The sequence below is a fragment of the Ranitomeya imitator genome, chromosome 1 (genome assembly GCF_032444005.1).
Source record: "Ranitomeya imitator isolate aRanImi1 chromosome 1, aRanImi1.pri, whole genome shotgun sequence".
NCBI lineage: Eukaryota > Metazoa > Chordata > Amphibia > Anura > Dendrobatidae > Ranitomeya > Ranitomeya imitator.
In genome coordinates, this window is record NC_091282.1 from 27,659,081 (window position 1) to 27,686,072 (window position 26,992).

Genomic DNA, 26,992 nt, shown 5'->3' on the forward strand with positions numbered 1-26,992 from the left:
TTTTCTGTAATAGCCCTTGTGGTCTAGTATGGCTCAGTGGTTAATGTTTAGTATTTCTATGTTGACCTAGTGATAGAAAGGGATTAACCTTGGCATCCATTATTAGCGTCGGTCTAGGATTGGACTATTTAGTTTAATTAAGAGAGGGATAAGGGTTATTGATACTATTCCTGTAATAGCCCTGGTGGTCTAGTGTGGATAATATGTCTATGGTGGTGTAAGGTGATGAAGGCTTCTTTCTTTTATAATGGGTGGCTTAGAGGTTAGCCATAATGTTCATGTAACAGTCATGATAGTCTTTTGTTAATTAGAGGTTAATACATAGTATGTTGATCTAGGGCGATGAAAGATATTTTGTTTTATAATGTGTGGCTTAGGGGTCAGCCATAATAATCATGCAATAGTACTTGTGGTCTAGTGGGAACTAGAGTAATAGATAACTAGAGTACTGGTGGTCTAGTGGGAACTAGAGTAATAGATAACTAGAGTACTGGTGGTCTAGTGGGAACTAGAGTAATAGATAACTAGAGTACTGGTGGTCTAGTGGGAACTAGAGTAATAGATAACTAGAGTACCGGTGGTCTAGTGTGAACTAGAGTAATAGATAACTAGAGTACTGGTGGTCTAGTGGGAACTAGAGTAATAGATAACTAGAGTACCGGTGGTCTACTGGGAACTAGAGTAATAGATAACTAGAGTACTGGTGGTCTAGTGTGAACTGGAGTAATAGATAACTAGAGTACCGGTGGTCTAGTGGGAACTAGAGTAATAGATAACTAGAGTACCGGTGGTCTAGTGGGAACTAGAGTAATAGATAACTAGAGTACTGGTGGTCTAGTGTGAACTGGAGTAATAGATAACTAGAGTACTGGTGGTCTAGTGTGAACTAGAGTAATAGATAACTAGAGTACTGGTGGTCTAGTGGGAACTAGAGTAATAGATAACTAGAGTACTGGTGGTCTAGTGTGAACTGGAGTAATAGATAACTAGAGTACTGGTGGTCTAGTGGGAACTAGAGTAATAGATAACTAGAGTACTGGTGGTCTAGTGGGAACTAGAGTAATAGATAACTAGAGTACTGGTGGTCTAGTGTGAACTAGAGTAATAGATAACTAGAGTACTGGTGGTCTAGTGGGAACTAGAGTAATAGATAACTAGAGTACTGGTGGTCTAGTGTGAACTGGAATAATAGATAACTAGAGTACTGGTGGTCTAGTGGGAACTAGAGTGATAGATAACTAGAGTACTGGTGGTCTAGTGGGAACTAGAGTAATAGATAACTAGAGTACTGGTGGTCTTGTTGAGAACTACAGTAATAGATAACTAGAGTACTGGTGGTCTAGTGGGAACTAGAGTAATAGAGAACTAGAGTACTGGTGGTCTAGTGGGAACTAGAGTAATAGATAACTAGAGTACTGGTGGTCTAGTGGGAACTAGAGTAATAGATAACTAGAGTACTGGTGGTCTAGTGGGAATTAGAGTAATAGATAACTAGAGTACTGGTGGTCTAGTGGGAACTGGAGTAATAACTAGAGTACTGGTGGTCTAGTGGGAACTAGAGTAATAGATAACTAGAGTACTGGTGGTCTAGTGGGAACTAGAGTAATAGATAACTAGAGTACTGGTGGTCTAGTGGGAACTAGAGTAATAGATAACTAGAGTACTGGTGGTCTAGTGGGAACTAGAGTAATAGATAACTAGAGTACTGGTGGTCTAGTGTGAACTGGAGTAATAGATAACTAGAGTACTGGTGGTCTAGTGTGAACTGGAGTAATAGATAACTAGAGTACTGGTGGTCTAGTGTGAACTGGAGTAATAGATAACTAGAGTACTGGTGGTCTAGTGTGAACTGGAGTAATAGATAACTAGAGTACTGGTGGTCTAGTGTGAACTGGAGTAATAGATAACTAGAGTACTGGTGGTCTAGTGTGAACTGGAGTAATAGATAACTAGAGTACTGGTGGTCTAGTGGGAACTAGAGTAATAGATAACTAGAGTACTGGTGGTCTAGTGGGAACTAGAGTAATAGATAACTAGAGTACTGGTGGTCTAGTGGGAACTAGAGTAATAGATAACTAGAGTACTGGTGGTCTAGTGGGAACTAGAGTAATAGATAACTAGAGTACTGGTGGTCTAGTGTGAACTGGAGTAATAGATAACTAGAGTACTGGTGGTCTAGTGTGAACTGGAGTAATAGATAACTAGAGTACTGGTGGTCTAGTGTGAACTGGAGTAATAGATAACTAGAGTACTGGTGGTCTAGTGTGAACTGGAGTAATAGATAACTAGAGTACTGGTGGTCTAGTGTGAACTGGAGTAATAGATAACTAGAGTACTGGTGGTCTAGTGGGAACTAGAGTAATAGATAACTAGAGTACTGGTGGTCTAGTGGGAACTAGAGTAATAGATAACTAGAGTACTGGTGGTCTAGTGGGAACTAGAGTAATAGATAACTAGAGTACTGGTGGTCTAGTGTGAACTGGAGTAATAGATAACTAGAGTACTGGTGGTCTAGTGTAGACTAGATGTTAATAAATTGATGAAGGATATTTCATTTTATAATGGGTGGCTTAGGGGTTAGCCATAAAATTCATGTAATTGCCCTGGTAGCCTAGTGGGGATTAATGGTTAATATATAGTATTTCTATGTTGATCTAGTGATAGCAAGGGGTTAATTTTGTAATTTTGATATCCATTATTAATGTTGGTCTACGATGGGTAGGTTTGGGCTATGTAGCTTCATTTAGGGAGGGCTAAGAGTTATTGATACTATTCCTGTAGTAGTCCTGGTGGTCTAGTGTGAATTAGTGGGTAATATGCAGCATGTGTATGGTGATCTAGGGCAATGAAGGCTATTTAATCTAAAACTGTGTGGCTTAGGGGTTAGCCATAATATTCATGTAATAGCCCTGGTGGTCTAGTGCAGCCTTGTGGTTATTTCCAAGTATCTTGATGAAAATATTCTTTTACCTCACTATCCACCACCACAGGGTTATCTGCTGTGGACGCGGCCCATTCTTTATAGACGATGTGCTCCGGGAAGGATCCCTTTTTCTGCCAGGCTAACTTAGCAGCATATTCCGCTCTGCCGCCTTTTACTAAAGATATTGATTTTTCGGAAGACTGTAAAAATGAACCTGAGGGTAAAGTAAGACGGATTACAGCAGGAGGATATTGCGCCTGAAACGGCAGGACAAGTCCCAAACCATTCTTCATTGAAAGAAATTGAATCATTATCGTATTACAAAAAAAAATCATCTTTCGTCCTGAAACAGCGCCACAGCTGTCCACAGGTCATATTTAGTATTGCAGTTCAAGTCCATGAACGACAATAAAGTTGACCTTCAATACAAGAAGATATACGGACAGGTGTGGCAGAAGATACAGGGACAGGTGTGCAGAAGATACACTGACAGGTGTGGTAGAAGATACATGGACAGGTGTGGCAGAAGATACATGGACAGGTGTGGCAGAAGATACACGGACAGGTGTGGCAGAAGATACAGGGACAGGTGTGGCAGAAGATACAGGTACAGGTGTGGCAGAAGAAACACGGACAGGTGTGGTAGAAGATACATGGACAGGTGTGGCAGAAGATACAGGGACAGGTGTGCAGAAGATACATGGACAGGTGTGGCAGAAGATACATGGACAGGTGTGGCAGAAGAAACACGGACAGGTGTGGCAGAAGATACATGGACAGGTGTGGCAGAAGATACAGGGACAGGTGTGGCAGAAGATACAGGGACAGGTGTGGCAGAAGATACAGGGACAGGTGTGGCAGAAGATACATGGACAGGTGTGGCAGAAGATACAGGGACAGGTGTGGCAGAAGATACAAGGACAGGTGTGGCAGAAGATACACGGATAGGTGTGGCAGAAGATACACGGACAGGTGTGGCAGAAGATACATGGACAGGTGTGGCAGAAGATACACGGACCGGTGTGGCAGAAGATACACGGACCGGTGTGGCAGAAGATACACGGATAGGTGTGGCAGAAGATACACGGATAGGTGTGGCAGAAGATACATGGACAGGTGTGGCAGAAGATACATGGACAGATCTGGCAGAAGATACACAGACCTGTGTTGCAGAAGATACATGGACAGGTGTGCAGAAGATACATGGACAGGTGTGCAGAAGATACATGGACAGGTGTGGCAGAAGATGCATGGACAGGTGTGGCAAAAGATACATGGACAGGTGTGGCAGAAGATACAGGGGCAGGTGTCGCAGAAGATACATGGACAGGTGTGGCAGAAGATACATGGACAGGTGTGGCAGAAGATACAGGGACAGGTGTGGCAGAAGATGCATGGACAGGTGTGGCAGAAGATGCATGGACAGGTGTGACAGAAGATACACGGACAGGTGTGGCAGAAGATACATGGACAGGTGTGGCAAAAGATACATGGACAGGTGTGGCAGAAGATACAGGGACAGGTGTGCAGAAGAAACATGGACAGGTGTGCAGAAGATACAGGGACAGGTGTGGCAGAAGATACATGGACAGGTGTGGCAGAAGATACATGGACAGATCTGGCAGAAGATACACAGACCTGTGTTGCAGAAGATACATGGACAGGTGTGCAGAAGATACATGGACAGGTGTGCAGAAGATAGACGGACAGGTGTGGCAGAAGATGCATGGACAGGTGTGGCAAAAGATACATGAACAGGTGTGGCAGAAGATACAGGGACAGGTGTCACAGAAGATACATGGACAGGTGTGGCAGAAGATACATGGACAGGTGTGGCAGAAGATACACGGACTGGTGTGGCAGAAGATACACGGACAGGTGTGGCAGAAGATACATGGACAGATCTGGCAGAAGATACACAGACCTGTGTTGCAGAAGATACATGGACAGGTGTGCAGAAGATACACGGACAGGTGTGGCAGAAGATACACGGACTGGTGTGGCAGAAGATACACGGACAGGTGTGGCAGAAGATACATGGACAGATCTAGCAGAAGGTACAGAGACAGGTGTGGCAGAAGATACACAGACAGGTGTGGCGGAAGATACACGGACAGGTGTGGCAGAAGATACATGGACAGGTGTGGCAGAAGATACACGGACAGGTGTGGCAGAAGATACACGGACAGGTGTGGCAGAAGATACACGGACAGGTGTGACAGAAGATACACGGACAGGTGTGGCAGAAGATACAGGGACAGGTGTGGCAGAAGATACAGGGACAGGTGTGGCAGAAGATACATGGACAGGTGTGGCAGAAGATGCATGGACAGGTGTGACAGAAGATACACGGACAGGTGTGGCAGAAGATACACGGACAGGTGTGGCAGAAGATACACCGACAGGTGTGGCAGAAGATACAGGGACAGGTGTGGCAGAAGATGCATGGACAGGTGTGACAGAAGATACACGGACAGGTGTAGCAGAAGATACATGGACAGGTGTGGCAGAAGATGCATGGATGGACAGGTGTGGCAGAAAAGACATGGACAGATCTGGCAGAAGATACATGGACCAGTGTTACAGAAGATTCATGGACAGGTGTGCAGAAGATACATGGACAGGTGTGGCAGAAGATACAGGGACAGGTGTGGCAGAAGATGCATGGACAGGTGTGCAGAAGATACAGGGACAGGTGTGGCAGAAGATACATGGACAGGTGTGGCAGAAGATACAGGGACAGGTGTGGCAGAAGATACAGGGACAGGTGTGGCAGAAGATACATGGACAGGTGTGGCAGAAGATGCATGGACAGGTGTGACAGAAGATACACGGACAGGTGTGGCAGAAGATACAGGGACAGGTGTGGCAGAAGATGCATGGACAGGTGTGGCAGAAGATGCATGGACAGGTGTGACAGAAGATACACGGACAGGTGTGGCAGAAGATACAGGGACAGGTGTGGCAGAAGATACATGGACAGGTGTGGCAGAAGATGCATGGACAGGTGTGACAGAAGATACACGGACAGGTGTAGCAGAAGATACATGGACAGGTGTGGCAGAAGATGCATGGATGGGCAGGTGTGGCAGAAAAGACATGGACAGATCTGGCAGAAGATACATGGACCAGTGTTACAGAAGATTCATGGACAGGTGTGCAGAAGATACATGGACAGGTGTGGCAGAAGATACAGGGACAGGTGTGGCAGAAGATGCATGGACAGGTGTGCAGAAGATACACGGACAGGTGTGGCAGAAGATACATGGACAGGTGTGGCAGAAGATACACGGACAGGTGTGGCAGAAGATACAGGGACAGGTGTGGCAGAAGATGCATGGACAGGTGTGACAGAAGATACACGGACAGGTGTAGCAGAAGATACATGGACAGGTGTGGCAGAAGATGCATGGATGGACAGGTGTGGCAGAAAAGACATGGACAGATCTGGCAGAAGATACATGGACCAGTGTTACAGAAGATTCATGGACAGGTGTGCAGAAGATACATGGACAGGTGTGGCAGAAGATACAGGGACAGGTGTGGCAGAAGATGCATGGACAGGTGTGCAGAAGATACAGGGACAGGTGTGGCAGAAGATACATGGACAGGTGTGGCAGAAGATACACGGATAGGTGTGGCAGGAGATACAGTGACAGGTGTGGCAGAAGATACACGGATAGGTGTGGCAGAAGATACACGGACAGGTGTGGCAGAAGATACACGGACAGGTGTGGCAGAAGATACATGGACAGATCTGGCAGAAGATACATGGACCTGTGTTGCAGAAGATACATGGACAGGTGTGCAGAAGATACATGGACAGGTGTGGCAGAAGATACACGGACAGGTGTGGCAGAAGATACAGGGACAGGTGTGGCTGAAGATACACGGACAGGTGTGGTAGAAGGTACAGGGACAGGTGTGGCAGAAGATACACGGACAGGTGTGGCAGAAGATACACGGACAGGTGTGGCAGAAGATACAGGGACAGGTGTGGCAGAAGATACATGGACAGGTGTGGCAGAAGATACAGGTACAGGTGTGGCAGAAGATACATGGACAGGTGTGGCAGAAGATACATGGACAGGTGTGGCAGAAGATGCATGGACAGGTGTGACAGAAGATACACGGACAGGTGTGGCAGAAGATACACGGACAGGTGTGGCAGAAGATACAGGGACAGGTGTGGCAGAAGATGCATGGACAGGTGTGACAGAAGATGCATGGACAGGTGTGGCAGAAGAGACATGGACAGATCTGACAGAAGATACATGGACCGGTGTTACAGAAGATTCATGGACAGGTGTGCAGAAGATACATGGACAGGTGTGGCAGAAGATTCACGGACAGGTGTGGCAGAAGATACACGGACAGGTGTGGCAGAAGATACAGGGTCAGGTGTGGCAGAAGATACAGGGACAGGTGTGGCAGAAGATACACGGACAGGTGTGGCAGAAGATACACGGACAGGTGTGGCAGAAGATACACGGACAGATCTGGCAGAAGATACATGGACCTGTGTTGCAGAAGATACATGGACAGGTGTGCAGAAGATACATGGACAGGTGTGGCAGAAGATATACAGATAGGTGTGGCAGGAGATACAGGGACAGGTGTGGCAGAAGATACACGGATAGGTGTGGCAGAAGATACACGGACAGTTGTGGCAGAAGATACATGGACAGATCTGGCAGAAGATACATGGACCTGTGTTGCAGAAGATACATGGACAGGTGTGCAGAAGATACATGGACAGGTGTGGCAGAAGATACACGGACAGGTGTGGCAGAAGATACATGGACAGGTGTGGCAGAAGATGCATGGACAGGTGTGGCAGAAGATACATGGACAGATCTGGCAGAAGATACATGGACCAGTGTTACAGAAGATACATGGACAGGTGTGGTAGAAGATACAGGGACAGGTGTGGCAGAAGATGCATGGACAGGTGTGGCAGAAGAGACATGGACTGATCTGGCAGAAGATACATGGACCGGTGTTACAGAAGATTCATGGACAGGTGTGCAGAAGATACATGGACAGGTGTGGCAGAAGATACACGGACAGGTGCGGCAGAAGATACAGGGACAGGTATGGCAGAAGATGCATGGATAGGTGTGCAGAAGATACAGGGACAGGTGTGGCAGAAGATACACGGACAGGTGTGGCAGAAGATACATGGACAGGTGTGGCAGAAGATACATGGACAGATCTGGCAGAAGATACATGGACCTGTGTTGCAGAAGATACATGGACAGGTGTGCAGAAGATACATGGACAGGTGTGGCAGAAGATATACAGATAGGTGTGGCAGGAGATACAGGGCCAGGTGTGGCAGAAGATACACGGATAGGTGTGGCAGAAGATACACGGACAGTTGTGGCAGAAGATACATGGACAGATCTGGCAGAAGATACATGGACCTGTGTTGCAGAAGATACATGGACAGGTGTGCAGAAGATACATGGACAGGTGTGGCAGAAGATACACGGACAGGTGTGGCAGAAGATACATGGACAGGTGTGGCAGAAGATGCATGGACAGGTGTGGCAGAAGATACATGGACAGATCTGGCAGAAGATACATGGACCAGTGTTACAGAAGATACATGGACAGGTGTGGTAGAAGATACAGGGACAGGTGTGGCAGAAGATGCATGGACAGGTGTGGCAGAAGAGACATGGACTGATCTGGCAGAAGATACATGGACCGGTGTTACAGAAGATTCATGGACAGGTGTGCAGAAGATACATGGACAGGTGTGGCAGAAGATACACGGACAGGTGCGGCAGAAGATACAGGGACAGGTATGGCAGAAGATGCATGGATAGGTGTGCAGAAGATACAGGGACAGGTGTGGCAGAAGATACACGGACAGGTGTGGCAGAAGATACATGGACAGGTGTGGCAGAAGATACATGGACAGGTGCGGCAGAAGATACAGAGACAGGTATGGCAGAAGATGCATGGACAGGTGTGCAGAAGATACAGGGACAGGTGTGGCAGAAGATACACGGACAGGTGTGGCAGAAGATACATGAACAGGTGTGGCAGAAGATACATGGACAGGTGTGCGGAAGATACATGGACAGGTGTGGCAGAAGATATACGGATAGGTGTGGCAGAAGATACACGGACAGTTGTGGCAGAAGATACATGGACAGATCTGGCAGAAGATACATGGACCTGTGTTGCAGAAGATACATGGACAGGTGTGGCAGAAGATACATGGACAGGTGTGGCAGGAGATACAGGGACAGGTGTGGCAGAAGATACACGGATAAGTGTGGCAGAAGATACACGGACAGGTGTGGCAGAAGATACACGGACAGGTGTGGCAGGAGATACAGGGACAGGTGTGGCAGAAGATACACGGATAAGTGTGGCAGAAGATACACGGACAGTTGTGGCAGAAGATGCATGGACAGATCTGGCAGAAGATACATGGACCTGTGTTGCAGAAGATACGTGGACAGGTGTGCATAAGATACATGGACAGGTGTGGCAGAAGATACACGGACAGGTGTGGCAGAAGATACATGGACAGATCTGGCAGAAGATACATGGACCAGTGTTACAGAAGATACATGGACAGGTGTGGCAGAAGATACAGGGACAGGTGTGGCAGAAGATGCATGGACAGGTGTGGCAGAAGAGACATGGACAGATCTGGCAGAAGATACATGGACCAGTGTTTCAGAAGATTCATGGACAGGTGTGCAGAAGATACACGGACAGGTGCGGCAGAAGATAGAGGGACAGGTATGGCAGAAGATGCATGGACAGGTGTGCAGAAGATACAGGGACAGGTGTGGCAGAAGATACACGGACAGGTGTGGCAGAAGATACATGGACAGGTGTGGCAGAAGATACATGGACAGGTGTGGCAGAAGATACAGGGACAGGTATGGCAGAAGATGCATGGACAGGTGTGCAGAAGATACAGGGACAGGTGTGGCAGAAGATACACGGACAGGTGTGGCAGAAGATACATGGACAGGTGTGGCAGAAGATACATGGTCAGGTGTGGCAGAAGATACACGGATAGGTGTGGCAGAGGATACACGGACAGGTGTGGCAGAAGATACACGGACAGGTGTGGCAGAAGATACATGGACAGATCTGGCAGAAGATACATGGACCTGTGTTGCAGAAGATACATGGACAGGTGTGCAGAAGATACATGGACAGGTGTGGCAGAAGATACATGGACAGGTGTGGCAGAAGATACAGGGACAGGTGTGGCAGAAGATACAGGGACAGGAGTGGCAGAAGATACATGGATAGGTGTGGCAGAAGATACATGGATAGGTGTGGCAGAAGATACATGGACAGGAGTGGCAGAAGATACATGGTCAGGTGTGCAGAAGATACATGGTCAGGTGTGCAGAAGATACAGGGACAGGTGTGGCAGAGGATACATGGACAGATCTGGCAGAAGATACAGGGACAGGTGTGGCAGAAGATACAGGGACAGGTGTGGCAGAAGATACAGGGACAGGTGTGGCAGAAGATACATGGACAGATCTGGCAGAAGATACATGGACCTGTGTTGCAGAAGATACATGGACAGGTGTGCAGAAGATACATGGACAGTTGTGGCAGAAGATACCCGGACATGTGTGGCAGGAGATACATGGACAGGTGTGGCAGAAGATACAGGGTCAAGTGTGGCAGAAGATACATGAACAGGTGTGGCAGAAGATACACTGACAGGTGTGGCAGAAGATACACGGACAGGTGTGCAGAAGATACATGGACAGGTGTGGCAGAAGATACAGGGACAGGCGTGACAGAAGATACACGGACAGGTGTGCAGAAGATACACGGACAGGTGTGGCAGAAGATACACGGACAGGTGTGGCAGAAGATACAGGGATAGGTGTGGCAGAAGATACAGGGACAGGTGTGGCAGAAGATACACGGACAGGTGTGGCAGAAGATACAGGGACAGGTGTGGCAGAAGATACATGGACAAGTGTGGCAGAAGATACACGGACAGGTGTGGCAGAAGAGACATGGACAGATCTGGCAGAAGATACACGGACAGGTGTTACAGAAGATACATGGACAGATGTGGCAGAAGATGCATGGACAGATGTGGCAGAAGATACATGGACAGGTGCGGCAGAAGATGCATGGAGGTGTGGCGTAACAGGTGTTCTTGGAAGAAAGCAGCCATGTTATTCCAGTCCTGTACTACCCCTGGTGGTGATATGTGGTATTACACTGCAGAGAATAAAATGTTGCCCGATTAGCGCCAGTCTGGAAATGCATCTTGTACAATTATCTAAAAACATATGATTCATGGAAAGGGTGACTATCCGAGTAGATTACCAGCTTTCGGCTCAGGTACCTTCATATTTCTCGGTCATCTTGTTGGTCGTACATATGTGATTAACTGTTGTTTTCGTGAAGAAAATAAAGACCCGTCGCTTTGTTTCCCATCTCGAACACTCAACTGATTGCGCAGTGGTCAGACCTAATGGAAGACACATTGTAAATAGTAATGTTCTAGGGCTTCACATGAGCACAAAGATGGCAGACACGGGGTCTTCAGGAAGCCCCCAGCTTTGATGATAAACCATTGGCATGTCACAATTCTATCATGAAGGACAGGGGTGTAAATAGAAATCATGTAGCCCCATAGCAGTATTCCTAATCCCTCCCACATGACAAAAATATATATATATATATATTCGGTAGGGTAGCAGACGAGCATATCCCACAACTTTCAACTCTTACAATTACATTTTGCAGCTATTGAAACCCCTTAATGTTCCCACACACTAATGTACCCTTTTAATGGCCTTTTTAAAGTATGATACCAACAAATGTGGCCCCCAAACACACTATGAATCCCCCACAGTGAATTCCGCCACATGCACATTATGATACCTCACCCACAAAGTATGATACCTTCACAGTGACCCCAACACAGGATAATGGCTTCAACACAGCCCTCATATGATGGCCCCCACATAGCCCTCCAGACAATATAACTGCCCCCACACAGGCTACCCTAAAGTATAATGGACCTGATACAGCCCCCAAACAACATAATTGCCCCCCAGAGCCCTCCAAACAGTATAATTGGCCCTCACACAGACTTCCAAACAGTATTATTGGTCCTCACACAGGCTTCCAAACTGTATAATTGCCCCCACATAGCCCTCCAAATAGTATGATGGCCCCCACATAGCCCTCAAAATAGTATGATGGCCTCCATATAGCCTTTCAAACAGTATGATGGCCTCCACATCGAACAGCACCCTCCAAATAGAATGACACCCCCGTAAACAGTATGATGATTCCACATAGCCCTCCAGACAGTATAACTGCCTCCACACAGCCCACCACAAAGTATAATGGACCCCACACAGCCCTCCAAACAATATAATTGCCACCACCACAGCCCTCCAAACAGTATAATTGGCCCTCACACATGCCTCCAAACAGTATAATGGCCCCAACATGGTCCTCCAAATAGTATGATGGCCACCACATAGCCCCGAAAATAGTATGATGGCCCACACATAGCCCTCCAAATAGTATGATGGCTCCTCATAGCCCTCCAAATAGTATGGTGGCTACCACGTAGCCCTACAAATAGTATGATTGCCCCCTGTGAGGCAGTGACTGGTGTTACATGTGAGGGTCACTATATGCTCCCCCCCAGGATGTGCACGGAGGCGTATTTAGGCCATGAGAGGGCATTGCAGTCCCAGGCGTAGCTGTGGTTGCAATGCAGACTAAAGTGAGTATAGGTCTTGGACATGTTAGTCATACAAGGCAGATTTAGGGAAAACCTGCTCTGGGATTTTTGTGTTTTGAAACGGACTACAGGACAGTAGTGGTGCAGTCCTTTTCATTCCTGGACGGGTTTTACATGTGGTTGAAGGCCACAGTTTCACGTTAAAAACCCTGCAGTACAGGGTTTGGGTGCGTCAGGTTCAGAATCAGTGGTAGTCTGGTGTTGTCATGAGTACAGAGCAGGAGGCTCTGCAGAGCTCCACCTGTGTGAGACAACTCAGGCCAGCAGAGCCAAACGGTCAAGGCAGCTGAAAAGCCTGGCATCCCACAGTGTGCACAGCGGTGCAGTCGCCGATGGCAACTGTCTCAGAAGGTGGACTGGCGTGTTTAGTGACTGTAAACTGGAGGATATGGTTCCTGGCTGCAATCCAGAGGATATCGTGTACTCTGTATTGCTGTGAGTAAAGAGACTTTAACACCGCTGTGCAGTCACCCACGGCAACCGGTCAGGGGTGGATTAGCATGTTTAGTGACTGTAATCCAGAGGATATGTGCCCGGCTGCAATCCGGAGGATATCGTGTGCTGTGTTTATATGAGTTGAACATTAAAGAGACATTTTGCTTTGAACTTTGCTGGCTCTATGCCTCATCACTGCATAAGTGTGCTACTGCTGCACTACACCCCACATAGCTCTCCAAATAGTATGATGGTCCCACATAGCTCTCCAAATAGTATGATGGTCCCCACATAGCTCTCCAAATACTATGATGGCTCCCAATAGCTCTCCAAATAGTATGATGGTCCCCACATAGCTCTCCAAATAGTATGATGGTCCCACATAGCCCTGCAAATAGCATGAAGTCCTCCACATCACCCTACAACTAGTATGACACTCCCACACATAGTAAGACGGCCACACATAGCAATCTAAACACTATGATAGCCTCAAGAAAGTACTGATTAATTTAAAAAAAATACTCACCTCTCACCGTTCTCACACTTCCTCCTTCATCATTGCTTAGGACCTGGTGTTGGCACTGGTGCCGAGCCCCCAGATTCATGGATCCCACATTCACCGTGTGCTCTGTATCTATTAGCGGTACGCCACTGATGAAGGGGGATAGGGTGACAGAAGCACCGTCCCTTCTGTCTAGCCACATAGATGCCACAGACACTACTGAACGTGGCATCTAAAAGGGGTAAACGGATGCGATCTTAGTTACCTTACTCTGTCTGTTTGTTACTTTGTGTCAGTCTGTCCTCTGACCTCCAATCAGAGTTACCGAGGTCTGGACAAGGATTCTTAGTTCCTTACCTGAATTCTTCAGCTCCTCGGCGCTGTACTGGTAGAGGAGGTCATACGATCCCCCCATGGAGCCGGAAGTGATGTAATGGGTGCCGAAATCCTCAAATATTCTGCTGTAAAGCGGATAGTTGTATTCCAAGGGCAAATGATTCAGAGCACGAAGGAAGACGTCCGACAGCCACAGATTGTCCTTCTTCATTCTGAATTCTGACACAGAGATCACTTTATTGATCCTGATGAAATTAGAATTCTAGAAGGAAACAGATGGTAAAACCCATGAACTGGAGCTGATACATTACCCACATATTAGCTATATTCTATCTATCTATCTATCTATCTATCTATCTATCTATCTATCTATCTATCTATCATCTATCTACTCGTATCTATTATCGATCTATCTATTATCTATCTATTGTAATGTAGCGGTAACACCATATGCAGTGAAACGGCAGTGACCCAAGCAAGTTCAAAACAAAACGTTCCTTTAATGTGTTACTTCACACAGTCCATTAGAATACATAGTACTCAGCTTTAGTTTGCAGTCCCTAAACAGACCGGACCTCCCTTTGTCCAGTTTCCCTGGGTGACCGCACACTGGGACCAAGTCTATTTACTCACGCAGTGCACAGCACGCTGTATCCTCTGGATCGCATCCGGGTAAACAAAAGACAGCCTGAGACGCAGGGTGTCAGTCTCTTTGGTTCCTCTTGCCCTTGTGTTGCCTCACACAGGGAGTGCTCTGCAAACAACTGCTCTGTCTGCTGCCAAGACCAACACTGACACACCTCTGCCTATACTCCAGGGCTTTTAATCAGTCACTGCTTCACCATTCTAATCATTGCTACACCTGTAACTGTAATACGCCCTCGTGGCCTCTCTATGCCTCCGTGCACATTCTGGAGAGCACAAACAGCGCCCCCTAGCTGTAACAGGGGTCACTGCCTCACACTGTCTATGTATCTATATATATATCTATTATCTATCTATCCATTATCTATCTATTATCTATCTATCTATTATGTATCTATTAACTATCTATCTATCCATCTATCTATTATCTATCTATCTATCTATTATCTATCTACTATCTATTATCTATCTATCCATCTATCTATTGTATATCTATCTATCTATCTATCTATCTATCTATCTATCTATCATCTATCTAAATATGTAACTATCTGTCATCTATCTATCTATTATCTATCATCTACATCTTAGTGGTCATGAACTACGTGACCCGGTACCCGGAAGCAGTGCCACTGAGGAATGTTTCAGCTATGAGTATCACCCGGGAGCTTGTCCATATCTTTGCCAGGATCAGTTTGCCCAAGGAGATTTTGATAGACCAAAAGGACCCCGTTTATGAGCAAAGTGATGCGGGAGCTGTGCAGAGTCTTCCATCTCGCTCAGCTGCGAACCTCCATTTACCATACGCAGACTGATGGGCTGATGGAACGCTTCAAAAAGACCTTGAAGGCCATGCTCAAGAGGGTCGTTGAGAAAGACGGTCGGAACTGGGACTATCTGCTCTCATTCCTGCTCTTTTCTATCAGAGATGTCCCACAGGCCTCCACTGACTTATCAATGTTTGAGCTTCTGTACGGCCGACATCCATGAGGGCTCCTGGAAATCGCCAAGGACACCTGCGAAGCCGAAGTCACGCCACACCGGAGTGTCATTGAGCATATTGCCCAGCTGCAAGAAAGGATGGCTCACGTATTGACTATCGTAAAGGGAACATTTTCTCCAGGTACAGGAGGCCCAAGTGAGGGTATACAACCAATCAGCAAGGCTAAGGCAATTCCAGCTCGGGGGCCACATGCTAGTGCTTATCCCTACGGTGGAGAGCAAATCCTTGGCCAAGTGGCAAGGCCTGTTTGAGATTGTGGAAAAACTCGGCGATGTGAATTACAAGGTACACCAGCTTGGTCGCAGTAAGCCGCACTAGGTATACCATGTGAACCTACTCAAACCTTGATGGGACCGTGATCTGCTGGAAGATCCTTGCCTGGAGGCACGTTCCAAAGCCAAGATCGAGGAGGTCGGGATTCCTGAGATGCTAACGCCGGCCCAGAAGCACAATGTCGAAAACTGCAGCAGCATAACTGGGGCCTGTTCTCTGAGTTGCCAGGGTACACACAGGTTGTGGAACACGATGTGCTAACAGAGCCGTATGTAAGAGTAAACCTCAAATCCTACAGAATCCCCAAAGCGCGCTGGGAGATAATCTCCAAGGAGGTGAAGAGAATGCTGGAACTCAGGGTGATAGAGTAATCGAGAAGTGGCTGGTCAAGTCCCATCATCCTCGCACTAAAGTCCAATGGCGATTGACGGTTTTATAACAATTACCGCAGGCTCAAAGAGGTGTCCCATTTTTACGTATACCCGATGCCTCGTGTGGATAAACTTATTGAGCGAATTGGACCCACAAGGTACTTCACAACCCTTGACCTGACGAAGGGGTATTGGCAGATCCCTATGTACCAGAGCACCAAGGAGAACACGGCCTTCTCGACACCGGATGGGTGTTTTCAGTACACCAGGATGCCCTTTGGACTGCAGGAGACCCCAACTACTTTTCAGAGGGTGATGGATCGAATCTTGGCCCCCCCATAAGAAATATGCAGCAGCCTACTTGGATGACATTGTCATCATTAGCCCTGACTAAGTTCGCACCTGCAAAAGGTACAGGCGATCCTCGATGCCTTGAGGAACATGGGATTCACCATAAATCCCAAGAAGTGTGCCATAGGGAAGGAAGAGCCAGGTACTTGGGCTACATAGATGGGAGAGACGAGCTCAATCCCCAGTTGAATAAAATAGAGGCAATTCAGGAATGGCCGCAGCCCCTCTCCAAGAAGCAAGTGAGGGCGTTTCTTGGGATTGTGGGGTATTACAGCCGTTTTATCCCGAACTTTGCCATAATTGCCACACCGCTAACAGATCTCCTTGTGGGCACCAAGTCAACAATAGTAAAATGGACGCCGAACACAGAGATGGCGTTTCAAAAGCTGAAGGGGGCTCTGTGCAAGCATCCGGTTCTGCTCGCACCTGACTTTAGTAAAAAATTTGTGGTTGAGACTGATGATTCAGAGGTTGGGTTGGGAGCCGTGCTGTCACAGGAAATCAAAAGAGAAGAGCATCCCATCCTATACTTGAGCCGGAAACTCTCATCTTGCAAGAAGAACTACACAATAGTTGAGAAAGAATGCTTAGCCATAAAGTGGGACATCTAAACCCTGAAATACTACCTGCTAGGCCGTTGGTTTAAGTTCGTGTCGGACCATGCCCCTCTGAAATGGTTGTGAGAGAAGAAGGGTAAGAACGCCAGGGTGACTAGGTTGTTCTTAGCCCTTCAGGACTTTACTTTCTAAGTAGAACATAGGCCAGTGAAGTTACATGACAATGCGGATGCTCTCTTCCAAATTTCCTGTTAAGTGTCTGGAGGTGCCAAAACCCCTGGCTTTGGGCAGAGGGGGGAATATGTGACAGGATCACTGGCACAGTGTATGAAGGGAGATATGCGTCACTGCACATATTAGCTTCAGTTATGTAAAACCAGAATCATTTTCCTCCAGCACGCTATGTACTGAGGTTTAAGTTATGCTATGGACTGGTTTTAGTGGACCTTTATAGAGCGGGTGGGAGGAGGTCCACCTTATCTCCACTTGCAGAGTCCTGACAGGACCTGTGTGAGGTCAAGGTTATGTGATCATCACATGGGTTGTTAAATACCTGGCCATCAGAGTCAGTCTGGGTGGTGTATTGGGGAGAGGTGGAACTCCCATGTGGCTCCCGTAGGAGCTAAGGACCCTGTGTGCGTTACTTGCAGTGAAGTGTGCAGGGAAAGGACTCTGATGGACTTTATCTTTGTTTTGTTTTACCGTTATGCCCGAAAGGCTCGGTTTGTTTAGCTGAACCCTGCTAAGGTTTATGCTGTCTATAATAAACCAGCAGGTGAACTACCACCAGAACTGTTCCTGTGTCTACCTGGTGAAGCAGCTGAGTGAGTCAACCCCCCCACACTATCTATTATCGATCTCTCTATTTATCTTTCCATCTATCTATCATGCACTATCTAGTTCCACATTCCAGCAAAGGACATGAAAGTGGTAAATCAGTAGTCATCAATAATCTCAGAGTTCGAGAGCTGCCATCCCTGTGATTGCGATGACCGAGATGCCGGAACAGGGATTACTTACCTTCTTATAGGAGGCTTGTAAGGATTCCTTAAAGGACGATGATTTCGTATGTTTGCTTTTACGTTTAAAATGGAATAATAGGGGGATTCCACTAGATCCTTGAGATCCGCTTTGAGTATTTAAGTAATTGCTACTGGATTTAGCAAAAGGAATGATACTCTCGTAGAAATCAGCCGACACATCATCCTCTTCATCTTTCATCTGTTAGATGCACAATGCACATATAATTTTTATCTAAAGTCAGTACAAAATAATGAAAGCTGCATCCATCAAGAGTCAACGTGAAAGCTGAGTATTTGGGAAAGCGTCATCAGATTATGACAATCTGTGTCAATCCTTAAGTAACAGTCTTGTCTCTGCTTTCAAGTTTTACTTTGTAAAGTCACAAGTTACACCTTTGTCTTTGCAAGCAAGTTACCTGATTGCATCCATCTCTGCTATTCTTATGCTGCCCACACTCACAATTTTTCTGTTCCTGTAGGTTTCTAAAGTGACTCCTCTGTCCAGTTTTCTACTCCTTTCTAGTCTATATGACAACTTTGTCCTTGGTAAAACCTTACTGGCTATCATTTATAATGTTATTTTTTCCCCATACGCCTATATAAAGACCCTTATAGGTCCCTCGAAGATATTTCCCGTAAATTATGTTAACTCCTTCACCCTAGGGACATTTTCTGTTTTCGTTTTCTTTTCCCCCTTCTTTTAAGATTCGTAACCTTTTATTTTTCCGTACCCATAGCCGTATGAGGGCTTTTTTTTGTGGGTTGTACGTTTGAATGACACCATCCATATTATCATGTGAAGCACTAGAAAGTGGGGAAAAAAAAATATAAACATCATAAGAATTCTAATCCCCCTTTCCCCTAGTTAAAATTAAAATAAAACGTACAAATTTTAAAAATGTATATTTATTGTTTCCACATCCATAAAAGTTCCATGTCAGAAAATATAAAATTGTTTAACCCCCGTGGCATTTGTTGTAAAGAAAACAAAGTCAAAACTTGCTATTTTTTTTGGTCGGCACACCGTTCCCCAAAAATGCAATAAAAAGTGATCCTTTGTATCTACCCAAAAATGGTACGGATAAAAAACTCAGCTCCATTGATGGGAAAATAAAAAAACAAGTTACTGTTCTTGGGAAATAGTGACACAAAACATTTTTTTAACAAAATTCAGAATTTTTAAAACCACTAAAATAGTAAAAAGAGCTTTACAAATTTGGTATCGCCATAATCGTATTGACGTGGAGAATCACATTACTGGATCATTTTACTGCATAATCAATGCTGGGAAAAGAGAACACAAAAATACAAATTTTTTTTTTCATGATTTTTGTCTAACATTGATTTTTTTTTTCCATTTTTCAGTGCATTATATGGTAAAATGAATGGTGCAATTGAAAACTAAAACTCATCCTGCAAAATGAAAGCTCTGATATAGCTACGTCACAGGAGAATTAAATACATATTAAAAAGGAAAACACAAAAATAAAAAATGGCTGCTTTATTTTAAGTAGCTGTCCCCTTTAAGTCCCCAGAACTGGCTGTTTTCCTCCCTCTACTGACTTCTGTATACGTTCTTGCTCTATACTTTCGGAGTGAATGGTCTCCTACTGGTCCATTGTAAGCAATGTGATAGTCAAATGCTTTTTCTTCCCTTTCGCTGTTTCACTGAGTCTGCAGCTGCATCCCCCTCCTATCCCCCTTCCAAACCTCTAAATACTTCCTTGCTTCTGAAGATTTCCTACAAGGCTGCAGACTGTCGGAAGGTGAGGAAGACGCCTAATCTACGATACAAGGCTTCATGTGTCCCCCTGTACCACTGATTAATGCCCTATTAGAATTACAGGCGTGTTCTTTATTAGAACTTTCTGGGGAATAATATACTCAAGGAGCGAAAAAAGTGAAAAATACACAGAAAGTGCGCACCTGAAATGTGATGCTTTCCAGGTTTGCAGGCACCCGATATAACTTCCGATTTGGTCCTGTCCCATTGCCAGAAACTGTATCACGTCTTCCTCCAAAAAATGAGTTATCCAGGATCTCTCCGCGACTCTCCCCCGACAGGTAGTTATACCTAAACCCCCACACGAGATGGAAAAGACCAATCAGTAAGATTGACAGGACATAAGAATGCAGAGGTTCGGGGAGCTATTACCCCAATACCCCGGGGCATTAGGACTTGGGCAGATACTAGTCCATTTTTTGGTCCATATAATTCTAGTTCTTAATTAATCCCAACAATAGAATCACTAATTTTACTCCATGATTTACCCATTTCCCATCAGCTGCACCCCGGGGATGAACTCAAAGCTCCTTGTCTCCGGTTTCCTCTTACAGCCTCGTTCATCTGAGTTGTCCCCACAGTCGTTGTCTCCATTACACTTCAATTTTGGGTCAATGCATCGACCTGTTCACAAAAACAAAGATCATTTTTTACTTAAATTACAGCTTACAATGTGAGATCCCCCCAGGCACAGGGTGACAGTGACTCAGGGACCAAGTGTCTCCTGATGTGACCCAAAGCCAACATCTATGGGGAGAATTGAAGAGACAAATTGTCATCATTCTCCGTCCAACATCCAGGTTCTAGAAGACCTCGTTCTGAAGAACGGCGAAAGATCCATGCTGTAATATGTCGCCAAAGTGTTCCTTTCAGGTCTAGAAGACTCTGTGCCATCCATACAAATCATGGAGGTCACACAAAATACTAGATATAGCATTGTTTAACCATGCCGCTGGTCTGAATACTCAGACATTAACATTGCACCAAATCCCTATAAGCAGGAACTTGGGAAGCAGAAAGGGAGCTCCCTGTATACAGAGATAGATGATAAGCTCCTGTCTGCAGCCACCACTAGGGGGAGCTCCCTGTATACAGAGATACATGATAAGATCCTGTCTACAGTCACCACTAGGGGGAGCTCCCTGAATACAGAGATACATGATAAGATCCTGTCTGCAGCCACCACTAGGGGGAGCTCCCTGTATACAGAGATACATGATAAGATTCTGTCTGCAGTCACCACTAGGGGGAGCTCCCTGTATACAGAGATACATGATAAGATCCTGTCTGCAGCCACCACTAGGGGGAGCTCCCTGTATACAGAGATACATGATAAGATCCTGTCTGCAGTCACCACTAGGGGGAGCACCCTGTATACAGAGATACATGATAAGATCCTGTCTGCAGCCACCACTAGGGGGAGCTCCCTGTATACAGAGATACATGATAAGATTCTGTCTGCGATCACCACTAGGGGGAGCTCCCTGTATACAGAGATACATGATAAGATCCTGTCTGCAGCCACCAATAGGGGGAGCTCCCTGTATACAGAGATACATGATAAGATCCTGTCTGCAGCCACCACTAGGGGGAGCTCCCTGTATACAGAGATACATGATAAGATCCTGCCTGCAGCCACCACTAGGGGGAGCTCTCTGTATACAGAGATACATGATAAGATCCTGCCTGCAGCCACCACTAGGGGGAGCTCCCTGTATACAGAGATACATGATAAGATCCTGCCTGCAGCCACCACTAGGGGGAGCTCCCTGTATACAGAGATACATGATAAGATCCTGTCTGCAGCCACCACTAGCGGGAGCTCCCTGTATACAGAGATACATGATAAGATCCTGCCTGCAGCCACCACTAAGGGGAGCTCTCTGTATACAGAGATACATGATAAGATCCTGCCTGCAGCCACCACTAGGGGGAGCTCCCTGTATACAGAGATACATGATAAGATCCTGTCTGCAGCCACCACTAGGGGGAGCACCCTGTATACAGAGATACATGATAAGATCCTGTCTGCAGTCACCACTAGGGGGAGCACCCTGTATACAGAGATACATGAAAAGATCCTGTCTGCAGTCACCACTAGGGGGAGCACCCTGTATACAGAGATACATAAGATCCTGTCTGCAGCCACCACTAGGGGGAGCTCCCTGTATACAGAGATACATGATAAGATCCTGTCTGCAGCCACCACTAGGGGGAGCTCCCTGTATACAGAGATACATGATAAGATCCTGTCTGCTGCCACCACTAGGGGGAGCTCCCTGTATACAGAGATACATGATAAGATCCTGTCTGCAGCCACCAGTAGGGGGAGCTCCCTGGATACAGAGATACATGATAAGATCCTGCCTGCAGCAACCACTAGGGGGAGCTCCCTGTATACAGAGATACATGATAAGATCCTGCCTGCAGCCACCACTAGGGGGAGCTCTCTGTATACAGAGATACATGATAAGATACTGCCTGCAGCCACCACTAGGGGGAGCTCCCTGTATACAGAGATACATGATAAGATCCTGCCTGCAGCCACCACTAGGGGGACCTCCCTGTATAGAGAAATACATGATAAGATCCTGTCTGCAGCCACCACTAGGGGGAGCTCCCTGTATACAGAGATACATGATAAGATCCTGTCTGCAGTCACCACTAGGGGGAGCACCCTGTATACAGAGATACATAAGATCCTGTCTGCAGCCACCACTAGGGGGAGCTCCCTGTATACAGAGATACATGATAAGATCCTGTCTGCAGCCACCACTAAGGGGAGCTCCTTGTATACAGAGATACATGATAAGATCCTGTCTGCAGTCACCACTAGGGGGAGTACCCTGTATACAGAGATACATAAGATCCTGTCTGCAGCCACCACTAGGGGGAGCTTCCTGTATACAGAGATACATGATAAGATCCTGTCTGCAGCCACCACTAGGGGGAGCTCCCTGTATACAGAGATACATAAGATCCTGTCTGCAGCCAAAAACGAGGGGGAGCACCCTGTATACAGAGATACATGATAAGATCCTGTCTGCAGTCACCACTAGGGGGAGCTCCCTGTATACAGAGATACATAAGATCCTGTCTGCAGCCACCACTAGGGGGAGCTCCCTGTTTACAGAGATACATGATAAGATCCTGTCTGCAGTCACCACTAGGGGGAGCTCCCTGTATACAGAGATACATGATAAGATCCTGTCTGCAGTCACCACTAGGGGGAGCTCCCTGTATACAGAGATACATGATAAGATCCTGTCTGCAGTCACCACTAGGGGGAGCTCCCTGTATACAGAGATACATGATAAGATCCTGTCTGCAGTCACCACTAGGGGCAGCTCCCTGTATACAGAGATACATGATAAGATCCTGTCTGCAGTCACCACTAGGGGGAGCTCCCTGTATACAGAGATACATAATAAGATCCTGTCTGCAGTCACCACTAGGGGGGAGCTCCCTGTATACAGAGATATATGATAAGATTATGTCTGCAGTCACCACTAGGGGGAGCTCCCTGTATACAGAGATACATAAGATCCTGTCTGCAGCCACCACTAGGGGCAGCTCCCTGTATACAGAGATACATGATAAGATTCTGTCTGCAGCCACCACTAGGGGGAGCACCCTGTATACAGAGATACTGTACATGATAAGATCCTGTCTGCAGCCACCACTAGGGGGAGCTCCCTGTATACAGAGATACATGATAAGATCCTGTCTGCAGTCACCACTAGGGGGAGCTCCCTGTATACAGAGATACTGTACATGATAAGATCCTGTCTGCAGCCACCACTAGGGGGAGCTCCCTGTATACAGAGATACATGATAAGATCCTGTCTGCAGTCACCACTAGGGGGAGCTCCCTGTATACAGAGATACTGTACATGATAAGATCCTGTCTGCAGCCACCACTAGGGGGAGCTCCCTGTATACAGAGATACATGATAAGATCCTGTCTGCAGTCACCACTAGGGGGAGCTCCCTGTATACAGAGATACATGATAAGATCCTGTCTGCAGCCACCACTAGGGGGAGCTCCCTATATACAGAGATACATGATAAGATCCAGTCTGCAGCCACCACTAGGGGGAGCTCCCTATATTCAGAGATACATGATAAGATCGTGTCTGCAGCCACCACTAGGGGGAGCTCCCTGTATACAGAGATACATGATAAGATCCTGTCTGCAGCCACCACTAGGGGGAGCTCCCTGTATACAGAGATACATGATAAGATCCTGTCTGCAGCCACCACTAGGGGGAGCTCCCTATATACAGAGATACATGATAAGATCCTGTCTGCAGTCACCACTAGGGGGAGCTCCCTGTATACAGAGATACATGATAAGATCCTGTCTGCAGCCACCACTAGGGGGAGCTCCCTATATACAGAGATACATGATAAGATCCAGTCTGCAGCCACCACTAGGGGGAGCTCCCTATATTCAGAGATACATGATAAGATCCAGTCTGCAGCCACCACTAGGGGGAGCTCCCTATATTCAGAGATACATGATAAGATCGTGTCTGCAGCCACCACTAGGGGGAGCTCCCTGTATACAGAGATACATGATAAGATCCTGTCTGCAGCCACCACTAGGGGGAGCTCCCTGTATACAGAGATACATGATAAGATCCTGTCTGCAGCCACCACTAGGGGGAGCTCCCTATATACAGAGATACATGATAAGATCCTGTCTGCAGTCACCACTAGGGGGAGCTCCCTGTATACAGAGATACATGATAAGATCCTGTCTGCAGCCACCACTAGGGGGAGCTCCCTATATACAGAGATACATGATAAGATCCTGTCTGCAGCCACCACTAGGGGGAGCTCCCTATATACAGAGATACATGATAAGATCCAGTCTGCAGCCACCACTAGGGGGAGCTCCCTATATTCAGAGATACATGATAAGATCGTGTCTGCAGCCACCACTAGGGGGAGCTCCCTGTATACAGAGATACATGATAAGATCCTGTCTGCAGCCACCACTAGGGGGAGCTCCCTGTATACAGAGATACATGATAAGATCCTGTCTGCAGCCACCACTAGGGGGAGCTCCCTATATACAGAGATACATGATAAGATCCTGTCTGCAGCCACCACTAGGAGGAGCTCCCTGTATACAGAGATACATGATAAGATCCTGTCTGCAGCCACCACTAGAGGGAGCTTCCTGTATACAGAGATACATGATAAGATCCTGTCTGCAGTCACCACTAGGGGGAGCTCCCTATATACAGAGATACATGATAAGATCCTGTCTGCAGTCACCACTAGGGGGAGCTCCCTGTATACAGAGATACATGATAAGATCCTGTCTGCAGCCACCACTAGGGGGAGCTCCCTATATACAGAGATACATGATAAGATCCAGTCTGCAGCCACCACTAGGGGGAGCTCCCTATATTCAGAGATACATAATAAGATCGTGTCTGCAGCCACCACTAGGGGGAGCTCCCTGTATACAGAGATACATGATAAGATCCTGTCTGCAGCCACCACTAGGGGGAGCTCCCTGTATACAGAGATACATGATAAGATCCTGTCTGCAGCCACCACTAGGGGGAGCTCCCTATATACAGAGATACATGATAAGATCCTGTCTGCAGTCACCACTAGGGGGAGCTCCCTGTATACAGAGATACATGATAAGATCCTGTCTGCAGCCACCACTAGGGGGAGCTCCCTATATACAGAGATACATGATAAGATCCAGTCTGCAGCCACCACTAGGGGGAGCTCCCTATATTCAGAGATACATGATAAGATCGTGTCTGCAGCCACCACTAGGGGGAGCTCCCTGTATACAGAGATACATGATAAGATCCTGTCTGCAGCCACCACTAGGGGGAGCTTCCTGTATACAGAGATACATGATAAGATCCTGTCTGCAGCCACCACTAGGGGGAGCTCCCTGTATACAGAGATACATGATAAGATCGTGTCTGCAGCCACCACTAGGGGGAGCTCCCTGTATACAGAGATACATGATAAGATCCTCTCTGCAGCCACCACTAGGGGGAGCTTCCTGTATACAGAGATACATGATAAGATCCTGTCTGCAGCCTCCACTAGGGGGAGCTCCCTGTATACAGAGATACATGATAAGATTCTGTCTGCAGTCACCACTAGGGGGAGCTCCCTGTATACAGAGATACATGGTAAGATCCTGTCTGCAGTCACTACTAGGGGGAGCTCCCTGTATACAGAGATACATGATAAGATCCTGTCTGCAGCCACCACTAGGGGGAGCTCCCTGTATACAGAGATACATGATAAGATCCTGTCTGCAGCCACCACTAGGGGGAGCTCCCTGTATATAGAGATACATGATAAGATCCTGTCTGCAGCCTCCACTAGGGGGAGCTCCCTGTATACAGAGATACATGATAAGATTCTGTCTGCAGCCACCACTAGGGGGAGCTTCCTGTATACAGAGATACATGATAAGATCCTGTCTGCAGCCTCCACTAGGGGGAGCTCCCTGTATACAGAGATACATGATAAGATTCTGTCTGCAGTCACCACTAGGGGGAGCTCCCTGTATACAGAGATACATGGTAAGATCCTGTCTGCAGTCACTACTAGGGGGATCTCCCTGTATACAGAGATACATGATAAGATCCTGTCTGCAGTCACCACTAGGGGGAGCTCCCTGTATACAGAGATACATGATAAGATTCTGTCTGCAGCCACCACTAGGGGGAGCTCCCTGTATACAGAGATACATGATAAGATCCTGTCTGCAGCCACCACTAGGGGGAGCTCCCTGTATACAGAGATACATGATAAGATCCTGTCTGCAGTCACCACTAGGGGGAGCTCCCTGTATACAGAGATACATGATAAGATCCTGTCTGCAGCCACCACTAGGGGGAGCTCCCTGTATACAGAGATACAGGATAAGATTCTGTCTGCAGCCACCACTAGGGGGAGCTCCCTGTATACAGAGATACAGGATAAGATTCTAAGTGTAAGTTTGGGCTAATTTTTCTCAT

General features: G+C 46.8%; 1 protein-coding gene across 3 annotated transcripts in view; it reads right to left on the reverse strand.

Moving 5' to 3' along the window:
* Positions 1-26,992, reverse strand: part of C6 (complement C6) — a 105,749-nt gene that overhangs the window by 23,045 nt on the left and 55,712 nt on the right. For all 3 annotated transcript variants that reach the window (XM_069745909.1, XM_069745908.1, XM_069745907.1), the window contains 6 exons: positions 20,468-20,603; positions 20,123-20,270; positions 18,195-18,395; positions 13,996-14,236; positions 11,283-11,408; positions 2,971-3,137 (listed from right to left, as the gene is read on the reverse strand). In XM_069745909.1, the coding sequence (XP_069602010.1) occupies positions 2,971-3,137; positions 11,283-11,408; positions 13,996-14,236; positions 18,195-18,395; positions 20,123-20,270; positions 20,468-20,603 (1,019 nt within the window). The remainder of the gene's footprint in view (positions 1-2,970; positions 3,138-11,282; positions 11,409-13,995; positions 14,237-18,194; positions 18,396-20,122; positions 20,271-20,467; positions 20,604-26,992) is intronic.